Below are 14,151 nucleotides of genomic sequence, written 5' to 3'. Positions count from 1 at the left end.
TACTTCATCGTCGCAAAGGTCTATGTGAAACAAAGAACCAAACAACTACATGTTCTACATGTGCATCAAGAGATGATCGGGAAGTTGGTTAGAAAAACGGAGATAGATGAAATTGAAAATTGAAGTTGGTTGGAAGATTGAAAAAAAAAAAAAAAAAAAAAAAAACGGGAAGGCAATATGTGAAATGTCAAAGTAATTATTGGAAACGAGATAGATGAAATTGAAAAATGCGACGGTCTTGAGAAAAGAAGGAAAGCAAAAATTTGGAAGAAATTAAAAGGAAGTCACAGTGTATGCCACTGTTGCTATGCTCAAAGGTCAAGATCAAATTTGTCAAGAATTTTCATGAAATGAGAGCAACATATAAGAAGTTGATGTTCCCCCATCACATGTCGTGTACTAAGGAAAATATGAGAAGTTGATGCTCTTTCATCATATGTTGAGAAGGTATATCGATGCATACCTTGGTGGTTTCAATATAACAAAATCCAATGCAACAGTTGAGATGAGATGACTGACTCGGCCCTTCATTGTCAAACCTCCACCTTTTTCAATCCTCTTCATTATCCTCCAAAATGATGACCAAACTTCCGCACCCTAAATTTGCCCATAATCACACTTGTCTTTTGCCTTACATCTTTTGTCCCACCTTGTTGTGCCCTCCTAAGACTATTTTCTTTACTTGTTATTTTGATGCTTGGTGGTGTATTTTAAACTATCTTTAGCCATGTTGAACTTTGATTAACTTATGTTTAATCTTTGTTTATGTTGACCTTGTTACCTTGTTACAATTACATGTGTCTTTTTGTGTTTTCTTGTGAAAAATCTGCACTCTAATGCTTTTGACATCCCTATCCGTTTGATGATGTCAAGAGGGGGAAAAGGTAAACTCATGCTTTGAATCTCTTTGCTTATTGATTAAACTAATGGCTAACCTTCTTAGCTTGATTCTTGTTTTGGGGCAATGTAAAATTGTCATAGTAGTTTGATTCTAGCTTTTGCCTTAGGTAAGGTAATATTGTCCCTTCTCTATCATTTGATCTTGCTTGCTTAAAATCTTGAATTAAGGTGTTTACATTGCTTATACATTCGTTTGGGGCTTGTCATCATCAAAGGGGGAATTTGTTGGGTTCCTTATGTTGATGATAACATGCCCATTTGATTTGTGTATTCTTAGTTTACCTTTTCAGGATTAATGATGTAATCAAGCTTGGATTAAGAAGTGTTGAAGTTGTTATTAAGCCCATTGTAATTAGTCGTGTGTCATCTAATGTACAAGCGAGAAAGTTAAGTATAGTAGAGTAATAGAAACAGTCCAGATGACTGTTGCTTTCACACGCAAACAGTTGTTTGGATTATGCCACAACTCGAGAAACTTGAAGTCCCTTTTATCTTTCAAAAGGTTTCACGTGATTATCATTTTTCAAAGATAAAAAATCAGATTTTTTATAAGGAGGTAGTATTCTTTAAAGAGTGGTTTGAATTATTCAAAATGTTTCCTCTTTGTGCAAATTCAATCCTTTGGTCTTTAAGAAAACAAGAAATGCTTTTTGCCATATTTGTGTTAACTTGTCATCATGTGACTTGTCTCACATCCTTTGTTTTCTGATTTTGCATGAGCATTTAAGGTTATCTTTCAAACCTTCTTTCTCTATTCTTACCTTTGCAAAAGACTCCTTTTTGGTGCAAGTTTTTAGGTGGTTGCTATTGCCCTTCACATGTGAGGTCCTTGACCCTTCAAAACCCTAGCAATCCCTTCACTCACCTCCTCTATAAATACCGAGTCCCTCCTTCATTAATTCCCAAGACTTTTCTGAATTAATTCTTTCATGTTTTGCAAATTGTTTTTAAAAGCTTAAAACCGTGTTCTTTGCAAAATCCTTTAAAAAGTCTTCAAGTGTCTTTCAGTTTCTACAGTCGTGGCTACTGTTGCTTTATAATACTAAACTCTCTTGCTTAAGAATTGTTGATCTTGTAAAAGTTGTCCAACTCTATTCTTTGTTAAGAATATGTTAGTGGAAACTTGATCCTATAACATTCTAAGTGTGTTAGTAGAGTTTAGGACGGAGTAGTCTTTAACTCTTGACAACCGGAGTAGGTTGTGAGTTGGCAACCGGAGTAGGTTGTGAGTTGTTGAGTTCTAGGACGGAGTAGTCCTTTAACTCTTGGCAATCGGAGTAGATTGCGAGTTAGCTTGTCATAAGAACGGAGTAGTTCTTGTACTAGCTTTGCAACCGGAGTAGCTTGGCGTCTTTTATTACAAGGGTCTTTTAGTTGTCGGAGTAGATCACTAAAGGAAAGTAATAAAAAGGTAGATTGGACGTAGGCACTTGAGTATTTGCCGAACCAATTCAAAAATCTCGTGTTCATTGTTCTTACTTTATTTCCGCTGCAATTTACTTTGTTTGTTTGTTTTTGTTTCGCTCAAACTTAGAATAATGATTCATCATCTTTCGCATTTGATCTGCAGTTATATTCCACAAACCGAGACAAATAGATACGATCGAACGATTATTCTTTCATACTTCAAAGAAACATTCATCGTGATACTTGTTCAATCTTTCAATATTATTCAAAGTATCCTCTAATCTCTTTTGTTCACTTAACTTACTTTAATCCAATAAAGTTGAAGTTAAAATTTTTAAAAGAGTACCTAATTCACCCCCTCCCCCTCTTAGGTACTTGAATCCATAAACTCAACAGTTACAATAATTGGGACGATTTTTGTATGAACACCATTACCCCCAATGACTCGAGGATTCCTGTAATTGGCTGCCTTCACCTGTTTTGAAAGTTGAATCACATCAAAGATGTTATTTTCAACATTACATTTGAATTTTGTCTTTATATTTAGGATCACGAGTCATTACTACGCTTATACGGAGTATGATTCGGAATTTATAATACTCAAAAGTCCTATGGACAGCCGAGTTGACTTCATGGATGATATTATATGTTTTACTTTTGTCTTTAAGCAATGGAAGAGTTAAAATCAGAGAGGGATTGGCTACTCGAAGCAAAAGAAGCTAACATGGAAGAAAATGAAGTGGGAGAGACGAATAGCATTAGTAGAGTTGAGGTGTTCGAGGAAGCAAAGAAACAGTTTAAGCTTGCAGGTCCATTAATAGCAGTTAGCATTTTGCAGTTTTGTATACAACTCATATCCATCATGTTTGTTGGTCATCTTGGACAGTTGCCTCTTTCGAGTGCTTCCCTTGGCACTTCTTTTGCCTCTGTCACTGGATTGTATGTCTTGGTTAGTTCATTCCATCTAATTTTAATAGTAGTACGTATTATATTACCTACCTTCATAGGCTCATTCGCATTTATATTGCCCGCTTTTGCCTTGGATTGTCAGCTGACGATAAATCTCTGCTTTTACACATATGGTACAATGTCAAATTTTCATATCATCTACACAGAAAAACTTGTAACTATCGAATGCTTTTAAATGTTGATTTCACTTGGCTGCATATTGAAGTGTCTAGGATTTCTTACATATGCAATTGATCTTGCATTCTTTTTATGATCTCCAACATCAGTTTTGATTCATGCAGCTAGTCAGCGACATTTCATTATGCGTAAAATGAAGAAATTTCGGATGTAACATTTCCATTGGCGAGCGCTCACTAAAAAACTATGTGTGATTCTTATACTTGACCCCTGCAATCGCATGTATTCCCAAATCCCAAGTCATGTCTTCATTAAGTGGTTCACTAACAACCTCTCTTAATACATTTGGTTTTTTTAGTTAGGCATGAGTAGTGCATTAGAGACGCTATGTGGGCAAGCCTATGGAGCCAAACAGTATAGCATGCTTGGGATTTATACACAAAGAGCAATGTTAGTCCTCATGCTGTTTGGAATTCCTTTAGCAGCAGTTTGGTACTATACTAGCGATATACTTATTCTTTGTCACCAAGACCATGAGATAGCAGAAGAAGCTGGAACTTTCAACCGATGGATGATCCCGAGCCTTTTCGCATATGGCGTGCTTCAGTGTTTAAACCGATTTCTACAGACTCAAAACATCGTCATCCCCATGATGTTAACTTCCTGTATAACAGCTCTTTTCCATGTACCCTTGTGCTGGGCTCTTATCTTTAAACTTGGACTTGGGATCAAAGGAGCTGCTTTAGCAAATAATATATCGTATTGGATTAACTTCTTTTTGTTGGCTATTTACTTGAGGTTTTCTCCTGCTTGGTTGAAGACTTGGACTGGGTTTTCCAAGGAAACATTCTATGATATATGGAGTTTCCTAAAGCTTGCAATTCCCTCAGCTTTAATGATAGGCTCTGCAAACGATTCCTTTGGGTCACATTCGGGGTTAGTTCAATGTGGTTTTGCGTTAGTCCGCATACTGGTTAGTTAGGGTATGGGTCATTTTCAGGGTAATGCTTACAGCTCGGTGATTTTTCGTCATTTCTGGATCGGGTCTATAATAGGGTGTTTTACGAAAATGAGTAGAGTTCATTTTAAATGTAAGAAATTGGATCTTTGAATCACTTTTTTTGTGTTGCAGCCTTGAGTATTGGTCATTTGAAATGGTTGTATTGCTGTCAGGTCTTCTGCCAAATCCGAAACTGGAGACATCTGTGCTATCAGTAAGGTTTGTAGGCTCTTTCTATAAAATTCATTTGATTTCTTTCGAGATAATCATTATTTTTGTTACTGAAGCCCGAAAACATCACATTTGTTTTCATTTGCAGCCTTAATACTTGTTGGATAGTTTATATGATATCTGTTGGCCTGGGTGGTGCTATCAGGTATGGTTATTAATTTAAGTTGATTTTCCATACAACATTACCCTAGTGCCTCAAGGGCTTACGACTAAGGCGGGCCACATATTCGCTAGTCGCACCCTTACCCTTTGTGTTAGAAAAGAAAGAGATTCTTTTCGTAGTAACCATAGTGATTACTGTTTCGAGAATTGCATCATTTGATTGCTCCAGAATACCAGAAGAACATCTAGATCAATAAGCTATGTTGCCGATGTTGCTTTATTCGAACGTGTTCCAACTTCCAAAGCAAAAGAATAGCAAGTCTTTAGATCCATCAGAAATGGATAGTGTAGTCGATTTTCCATTGCCCGAACAGATCTGGTAGGTAAAAACAAAAGCTTTTTGAAACCCTCCGCCTTTACATTGTGTTACTTGTGTACGACTGTAACATGAAAAATCACAAAATCAGTTGGGAAGGGAAGCTTTAGCAAGGGTCGATCAGAATGTTGGGACCATGAATTACTTGTCATTACTTGACGGGTGATGTAGAAACAGCAGAAAAGTGCAGATAATATCAGACCACAATTCGATTAGGAGCATTTGAGGCTTAAGACGGAAATGCGTCAAGTATTCAAGTGATTATAGATTTATAGTTATGTCAAGGCCACCAATTGAAATGTGTTAAGTTACGTTATTATGCCGTCTTAATTTGGGTTTTGGCTCGGTTACATGTACATGAGTTTTGTTTGTTTTTAGGGTATTGTCATTGTATTTTGTAATCAAGTGAGATGAGACTTTACTGGCTTTTTTTAATGCTACTCTTCCCCCTTGGACTGCCTCCACACTCAATTCAAACGACAGTCACTCATCCTGCCATCCGATCACCAAATACAACTCGTATGATCAAATTGTTGTAAAGATCTCTTCTAACGACAAAGTTTAATAATTGAGTAATTCTACTGAACATATGTCGAGTTGGCATGTAATTTGGCTCATCCAATATTCTTTTTTTTTTTTTTAATCACGAAAGGCGATTAAATAATACGGAGTACCACTTATAAGTTGTCGTTGATCGCATGAGTTCGAGGGTGTGGTGTTCAAATTGGCTTTGTTATCATCTACTTTATTCCAGTAATGCAGACAAAACCAGTAAGCTACGAAAAGGAAATGCATTAACAAAACAAAAGTACTAAGCTGGAATTTTGGTGCCATTCAATGAATAATTTTAAGTATAAATACAAAACATACAAAAACAAATCAACAATACATGCCGAACTAAAAATATCTACCATAAAGATGACACTGCAAATATATAATGGATTTCTCTACTCGCCGCCTTTTTTATTTTTATTATCGTAAACAACCTTGATAATAATTGGATCGAACTAAAAATAATCTCACCCGAAAAAACAACGTTCGTATCATACGAGCTCTCATTCACATCAATGACCAAAAAATCTAAGATTATACAAACTGCATAAGGACATGAGATACAAAATTGGTGACAAGAAGATCAAAGACAAATAATGACCTAAACACAATGATGAAACAACACTTGAATTCTGAATCTGATCAATCTTTGGGAGTAAATATTTCCCTAAGAGACGAGTAAGTGCCGGAAACACCCAAAACAATGCCAATACAAACGACTGCGCTTTCTGCTACTATCCTTCCCCAACCCATCTCATCCTTAAACACAATCAAATGGAACAAGCAAGGGAATACAAACCCTAATGCAATACACACACTACTTCCAACTAGTGATAAGAAATCGGCGAAATTTGGTACTGAAAATGCAACCAAACACACTGCCAACACCATCAACCATCTTCCCCATATGTTATAGCTACCTTGAGACCATCTTCTCTCCAAAACTTCATACACCGGGTTCATCATCAATGGGAATGTGGAGAATAGGTTAATACAAAGTCCTAATTGTACCAAAGTGCTTACAATTCCGGTTCCGATATTTGTAGTAATGATATCCCTTGTTTCCTTGCCAAAGGCAAAGTAACCCATTGCACCAAATGCAGCATACAAGCAGGATATCATTCCCATTGAAATACCCAATGTTTTGCCAAAATTCTTTTTGTTTTTCGTCTCGGTTTCTAAGGGCAACACCATCCCAATCCCTTCAAAGGCATAAGTGCAAACCCCAACACAATAAAACAACATATTCCAACCTTGAAATGCTTCAACAACTGGCTTATTTCGTGTTATAACAACAGCGTCTTTTGCCATGACAACACCCATAGCACCAATCTGTACAATATCAGCAAAGATACTCAAAGGTGCTAAATGGGTCAGTGTAGGGATTGAATTAAGCCCCAATTGAAAAGGCAAACAACCCCATAAATACCATTTTTTTGGGGTTAAACCAAGAAATCTTTGATTTTGAACTTCAGTAGAGAATACATGAGCCATAGTATTTGACACAAAAATCAAGTAACTAACACAAAACCCAGCTTGTGACAAAATGATCATTAAATCAACACAAAACCTACCAATTGAACCACAGACAGAGTAACCCAAATCACCAAAAGAGTTAATCTCTGAATACCCATTTGAAGATTCAAGCTTTCGCCTCGTCGAAACCAACAATAACATGCAATAATAAGTAAGCAAAGCAACAGTAAACAAAGTAACAACACCAAATACCCAACCTGATCTCTTGAAAGTATAAGGAAGGCCTAAAACGCCGGAACCTACAATGGCAATGAATATGTTAGCCAAAGTCTTGAATTGTGAAGATTGTTTCGGTTTCGCAATAAGTGGAGTGTCTTCTCTTGCGATTTTGATTGAATTTAAACTTGATCCTGCTTCATTATCATTCTTTCCAAACCCCATTTTTGTTTAAAAATACTAAAAGCCAAAGATTTATTATAGTCTTTGAAATAAGAAGGTATTGATGTCAGATATTTGGGAAGTACCCAGAAAAGAAACAAGTGATATTTAGTAAGTTTGATTATCACCAAATGATTAGAAATTTCAGGGTTTTATATCTGGAAAAATACAAGATTGTTGGTTGTTATGAGAATAATTTTTTTTTTTTTTTTTTTTTTTTTTTTGTTGTGACCAGAGTATCCCTCACCGACACACAATCTCTCTTAAAGTCTTGAAAGCGATTTAATGGGTTGACCCCTCCCATCGAACCCCTGACCACTTGTTTAAGAGATGAGAGCCCTTACCACTCACACCAGCCTACTTTGGTTGTTATGAGAATAAATTGGAAGATATATATATGAATGGCAACTGGACGAGAAAAAATACGTATTTGCTAAATCTCACACTTAGTTTTACTTAATCCCGCACAATTTAACTCAAATTTCCAATCTTATCCTTCATCTTAAACACAAAAAAAAAAAAAAAAAAAAAAATTCTTCACTTTCCTCTCTCTCAAAACCTAACTAATTCAATTATCACAAGCAATTTTGTCGTCTTATCAATAATTTTATTAACACACTTCGTTTAATCGATTGAATGATGGTTTTTTTCCTTAAAAATGGACTTGTACAATTAGAGTTTGGAATTTGGGTTTTTGAAAGAGTGTTTATTTTTTTTATGGCAAAAGCTATAAAATGCCCCAGGGGCGTTTGTTAGGCAATGTAAATTTACGAACGTGCCCCTAAGGTCACTAATAGTTTATTACGTTCTGCCCCACTATGAAATATTTACTCCGTATTATAGCCGTAATATCCGAGTTCCTGTTTCACACTTCCGTATCCTTGCAACTTGAGACTCCAATTTCTCTCTCATCCCTTACCCAACTGGCCAACTATACCCATTACCCAACCTATGTCAAATTCTTGAATGAAAATTTTGCATCTCCACTAGCCATTCATCGGCTCTACCTTCGTTTCTTCCATTATCCATATTTTTACTCTAATCTCCATTAAATAAGAAGGTATTTCACTAGCAAATAAGTTGAAGCTGTAGTTGGCCTTACCGTATCAAGCAACACAAATACGACATCATCGATAAGGCTATCCGGAATAGGATGTCAAATGAATCCGACGATATACCGCCATAATGGTAAGCACGCACTCTAATACTATTTTGACAATTTTCTCGAGCGAGTTCACCACATCCTTCATAGGGTATCAGGCGGTTATGGATTCGGTGGCGAAGTAACCCAAATGAGGTTTATGGTACGATTCTGGAATTCGGAAATTGATGGCCGAAGTGGACTTTGTAGATTTAGGTGCGTTGACAAATGTACTCTACGATATATAGGTTGAGTACGGTGGCGGTGGTCAGTGTTTAAGATTGGTTGTAAGGTAGTATTGGAGTGAGCTCAGGGCGGTAGGTGATGGTTGTGCTCGGTGATGATGGTTGTGGTAGGCTGATAGCATATCAGAGATACGAGCCCACTATTTGTTTGATAAAATCAACAAAATAGCAGAGGATTTAATATTTATGGTTATTATCTTTTTGCTTTAAGACAACGATAAATGTCTGAATTATTTTTATCAAGCGTCCCGGGGGCTCGTTATCAAGATCGTTTTTTTATTTGCCTTTCTAGTGTGTGAAAAGTGAAAGGGGTAAAGTCGGAATAAAACGGAAAAATGTGTTGGATTAAGAAAAAATAAGGCGTCTTTTTCATAATTTATTATACGGAGTATATAATTATGGTTGTTATTGCGTGAGACGGTCTTACATTGTAAGATAAATCATTTGTCACCAATAGATGAATAGTCTTTTTATAAAAATGAAGCATATCACAATATAAGACCGTTTTGTTGTATAATTAATGATTTATTATTTCTTTTGTGCATTTTTTACTTAATTTTTAGTCACTAATAAACAAATAACGGCAACAGAGTTAAATAACTCGTTTTTAAAGAAATGTGACAAAGATTGAGTGTCCCTACATAATTTAGATTGTTTGGCAACTTTGCGTAGGGACTAGGGAGAATATGGAGTTGGTACGGATAGAATTATGTGAAAGATTTGAATTGTATTAGAATTGTATGAATTACATGATGAAGGGTGGTACAATGGTATATATATAGTGCTTTACATAACCAATAATATCTAACCTAATGCTCCTAACAAGCCGTAATACTAGCCTATACAATGAAGAATATTATATTTACAATATATAATTTGATATGCAAAATAACTAACGTATATTATGCTTAGGATATAATATTATGGAGATCTTAAGTATATTTTAATATTCCTAATACGCTCCCGCAAGACGGACGGCGGAACGGAAAGTCCGATCTTGAAAAGTTGCAGAAGAAGAGAGTGACGACTCTGACGCGTATAGCAGTGGAAGGTATTGCGTGCTAGGTGGACGAGCCACGATGACACCGACTGATGCAGAGGGACGACAGATGAGGAAGACTGTAAGTGATTATGCAGGATAGAAAAGTTGAATTTAAATTGGGTTATGGGACTCAATGGTAAATTAAAAAGTGGTTATGAATAAAATGGTGATAATGAGTAGAATAGGTGAAACGGTGGGGAGTAAGATTTTTTTTTTTTTTTTAAATGGATAGCAAAATTAACGGAAGGATATATCGATAACAAGGACAGTAAATAGGGTTGGGAAGAAAGTGTACGGGGTAGGCAGAGTCAAGGTTGAAGGGATAAGAGGTATGTTCACAAGGACGGTAAATTTGTAAGGGTGATTAGGAGGGCACAACGTATGAAGAGGTGTGGCCACAAAGGTATACATTTTTTTCTTTTCTTTTCTTTTTTTTTTTTTTTGCAAACGGGAAATTTAGAGGAAATTCTTAGAAAAACAAAGTATGATTACTTCATGGTTGAGTTGTGGTCGAATTTTTAGGAGCGTCTAGGACAATGATAAAGTGAAAAAGGGTAGTCGTATGAATGACCGAGTTTGTAAAAGGATTATTATGGTTTGAATGTGAAAAAGGATTAATATGGTTTGAATGTGAAAAAGGATTAATATGGTTTGAATGTGGTGGCCAAAGTGAGATGTGGCCAAGTTTTGAAAGGGCGTTGCCTTGACAACAGAGTGTAAAGGGGTGACCGCGGAGCGGTAAAGTTTTAACGGGGTTGATTGTTTGATCATGAAAAGAGGGGTGGTCGTGAGTGACCGATTTTTTAAAGGGAGGCCACGTGAGTAGTGACCAAATTTATAAGGGGTGACCAAATTGGCGACAAAGTTTTTAAGGGTGGTCAAGCCGTTGACCGAATTTGGAAGGGTGGCCACAAGGGCATAAATTTTGATATGGTTGGTCACAAGGGCACAAAGTTGAGAGGGGTGGTCATGGCTGACCAAATTTGCAAAGGGTGGCCGTGGATGGCTAAAATAGGGGTTGATCGTATGATCATGGAAGGGTTTGATGCAATTCTTGGGTGGTAGAAGATAGAATAAGGGTGGCAGCGGAAGAGGATCAACTCTTAAGGCGTTAACCTTTATCAAGAGCACGAGGCTCTGATACCATGATAGAATTATGTGAAAGGTTTGAATTGTATTAGAATTGCATGAATTACATGATGAAGGGTGGTACATATATAGTGCTTTACATAACCAATAATATCTAACCTAATGCTCCTAACAAGCCGTAATACTAGCCTATACAATGAAGAATATTATATTTACAATATATAATTTGATATGCAAAATAACTAACGTATATTATGCTTAGGATATAATATTATGGAGATCTTAAGTATATTTTAATATTCCTAATAGGTACAACGTCTTTTTCGCAACTGTATATCTACGTTTATTGACACGACCCAAAAATATGACACAAGCTCGATTTAAAGTTAGCGGATTAGGGTTAAGACGATATGATCCATTTAAGTAATTGTGTTGACACGGACTCGACACAAAACTTAAAGGGATCGGATTAGGATTGAGATCTTTTGACACAAACCCGACACGAGTAACCCGACACGAATAACCCATTTATTTAAAGTCATAATATACTTAGGGGGCGTTTGGTTCGAAGGGAAGGAATTGAATGGATTGGAATCTCATACCATTGTGGTATGGATTTTAAACCCCATACTTATATATTGTTTGGTTGAACCTTGAATGGAATGAAATGTTAAACATTATGGAATGGAGTTAGAATATTGGGTTAAAGGTTGGGTATGAGATTAGAGGGGGTTGGAATGGATTTAGAATCCATCCGGATTCTAACTCCATTCCAAAATGACTCAACCAAACACTAGAATGAATTAAATCCATTCCATTCCAATCCAACTTCCCCAACCAAACACCCCCTTAGAGTTTGAGTCAATAAAATTAGTTTATTTTATTATTTTCATTCATCATTTTTGGAGAAAAAGGAACATACATCGGATGTACTACCTCCAACTTTTTTGTTTTTGAGCATATATATTTTTTGAGCTTATTACCTCAAACTTTATTTGTTTTTGAACATATGTATATTTTTTTTGAGCTTATTAAAATTTATAAGTTACATTTTAATTTTTTTCCTTCAAAACTCAAATTTTACTAAATTTATATGTAATGTTTTTGAGTTTTATTGTAATTTTTTAGAGATTAATGTTTGAGGGAATAAACTCAGAAACTTTATAGTAAAACTCATACGTAGTAATTTTTAAAATAAAACTTAAAATTTTTATTAAAATGCTCAGAAACTATTGAATTGGTGGTAATACATCAGATGTATAATCCACCTACTGTCATTTTTGGGATAGTAGAACGAAATTTATTTTCGCAGTACACCTTTTACTCATTACAGTACTTTTTGTACCGGATTTTCCATTTGTTTGCCCCCACTAAAAAAACATCAAACCTAATTCTCTCTACCTTCTCTCTATTGTCAACTCTCGATTTCCTTCAAAAATATATAAAATTCTTCTATTATAAATCATAATTCGAATATAGAGCATGTATTATAATTTGATTCTTTGTTATAATTTTTTGATTAATCTGATACTTTGTTATAATTAGTTATTAGTGACTAATCTGATTCTTTGTTATAATTTTTTGATTTGATTTTTTAAATTAGGGTTTATGTAAAATTAATGTTTAAGGGTTAATTGATGCGAAATGAAGGGTGCGGACAAATTTATGAGGCACAAATTCCATTATTATTGACTAAAGTGCTTAATGGGGCACAAATTGCTAATATATGGTACACCAAGGCCGTGGTTCTACATTGGCTTTATCTGATATTGACAAAATGACGAAAATTGGAATGCCAAGGGAGCAAGTGTACTTGGATTATCTCGGAACTCTCATAAATAATGCATCAATGTTAATTGTTCTTGTTACCTGTTTAAGCCAATCTTCTAATAGAAAGTTAAATGCCCAAGCAAGACAATTCTTACGGATTTCTTGAGAATACCAAGGATACTTGGGCTATCATGCGCTAGTGCTGGTTGTTTTCGGTGTGGATTGGAGGCGGGTTGAGCATGAGGTCTTGGTCGATGGCCAGCACCGGTAGCCTACGTTAGTGGTGATGTTGGTAACAATAAGATGTGTAGTACTATTTTTCGACGTAGTATGTAGTACATTTATTGTGAAATTAGAGAGAATAGATGAGAGAGGTTAGAGATGGAAAATGGGAGGGGGAAATGAGAGGGGCATAATTGTCAACAGTGTATTGCGATGAGTAAAATGTTGTAGATACCTCATTTCTGCACCTCCCGCAAACCACCCGGTGATGATTGGGCCGCATGTTTGGTATACGGAACGATTTGTGACAGTTCGTAAGTTTATCGTCAAGTGATCGCTCAAACACTTGTGTCTACCTCTTAATTGTCATCTACGTGCCGATACGGTCGTTTTGGCAGTAATTAGAGTACATTTGGAGTCCGGGTCAAAAAACCGTCTTCATTTTCTAATAACCGAGTCAGAATGTTCTGGAATGTTCCGGATATTTCTATTCCATATTTTCCAATCTTTTGATGTTTAGTAAAATATCTCCCGTAATATTTACACAAAATATTAAGGAAACGAGATTAATCCGCTATTCCATAATAGAAACGCGGAAATCTTTCTTCCGCAGGAGGAAACCACTGAGGAAAGGACACAGCAAGTGCTACGCCTCTTCCAAGGGACGCAGTGTCTGCTTCGCCTCTTCCTCAGTCCTTTTCTGCATATTTTTCGTATCTTTTCGAGATTCACTTCCAAAGTTTCTCCGTAAACCCTAGTTCTTTCGTGTGATTAGTATAAATAGAGACCTTCGGTCTCACATACTTCTCACGCGAGTGTCCGCCCTTGTCTTCTCCCTTTGCATTCTAGACCACGTTCTTACTTTTTGGCGTCTACGTGCTTGAACTTTCAACCACGTAAGCTCGGATCTTTCTGAGTACCAACCTCGTTTTGCATGACCGACCAATTTGACCAACTCCACATCAATCAACATTAATCAATCTTATTCGTTTTCCTCCTAGAGGGCACTTTCGTCGTACATTCGAGTCGAGCATCACTAAACGTTAACTTAGTTCATCTCGTTTCGTCAAACAT

The 14,151-nt window shown here is 36.2% G+C and overlaps 2 protein-coding genes across 2 annotated transcripts; one reads left to right on the top strand and one right to left on the bottom strand.

The window, feature by feature from the left end:
• The first annotated feature begins 2,730 nt into the window (after nt 1–2,730).
• On the top strand, nt 2,731–4,531 carry LOC141658769 (protein DETOXIFICATION 16-like). Its single transcript, XM_074465605.1, has 2 exons — nt 2,731–3,256; nt 3,752–4,531. The coding sequence occupies exons 1-2, from the start codon at nt 2,978–2,980 to the stop codon at nt 4,373–4,375; spliced, it is 903 nt and encodes a 300-aa protein (XP_074321706.1). The 5' UTR covers nt 2,731–2,977; the 3' UTR covers nt 4,376–4,531.
• A 1,385-nt stretch (nt 4,532–5,916) lies between these two features.
• Nucleotides 5,917–7,758, bottom strand: LOC141586835 (amino acid transporter AVT3B-like). Its single transcript, XM_074408217.1, has one exon. It carries the CDS (start codon nt 7,569–7,571, stop codon nt 6,297–6,299), a length of 1,275 nt encoding a protein of 424 aa, XP_074264318.1. The 5' UTR covers nt 7,572–7,758; the 3' UTR covers nt 5,917–6,296.
• Between the last annotated feature and the right edge of the window lie 6,393 nt (nt 7,759–14,151).

The sequence above is a fragment of the Silene latifolia genome, chromosome 6 (genome assembly GCF_048544455.1).
Source record: "Silene latifolia isolate original U9 population chromosome 6, ASM4854445v1, whole genome shotgun sequence".
NCBI classification, from domain to species: Eukaryota; Viridiplantae; Streptophyta; class Magnoliopsida; order Caryophyllales; family Caryophyllaceae; genus Silene; species Silene latifolia.
The sequence above is the reverse complement of the archived record's forward strand: the minus strand, read 5'-3'. Positions and strand labels throughout refer to the sequence as shown.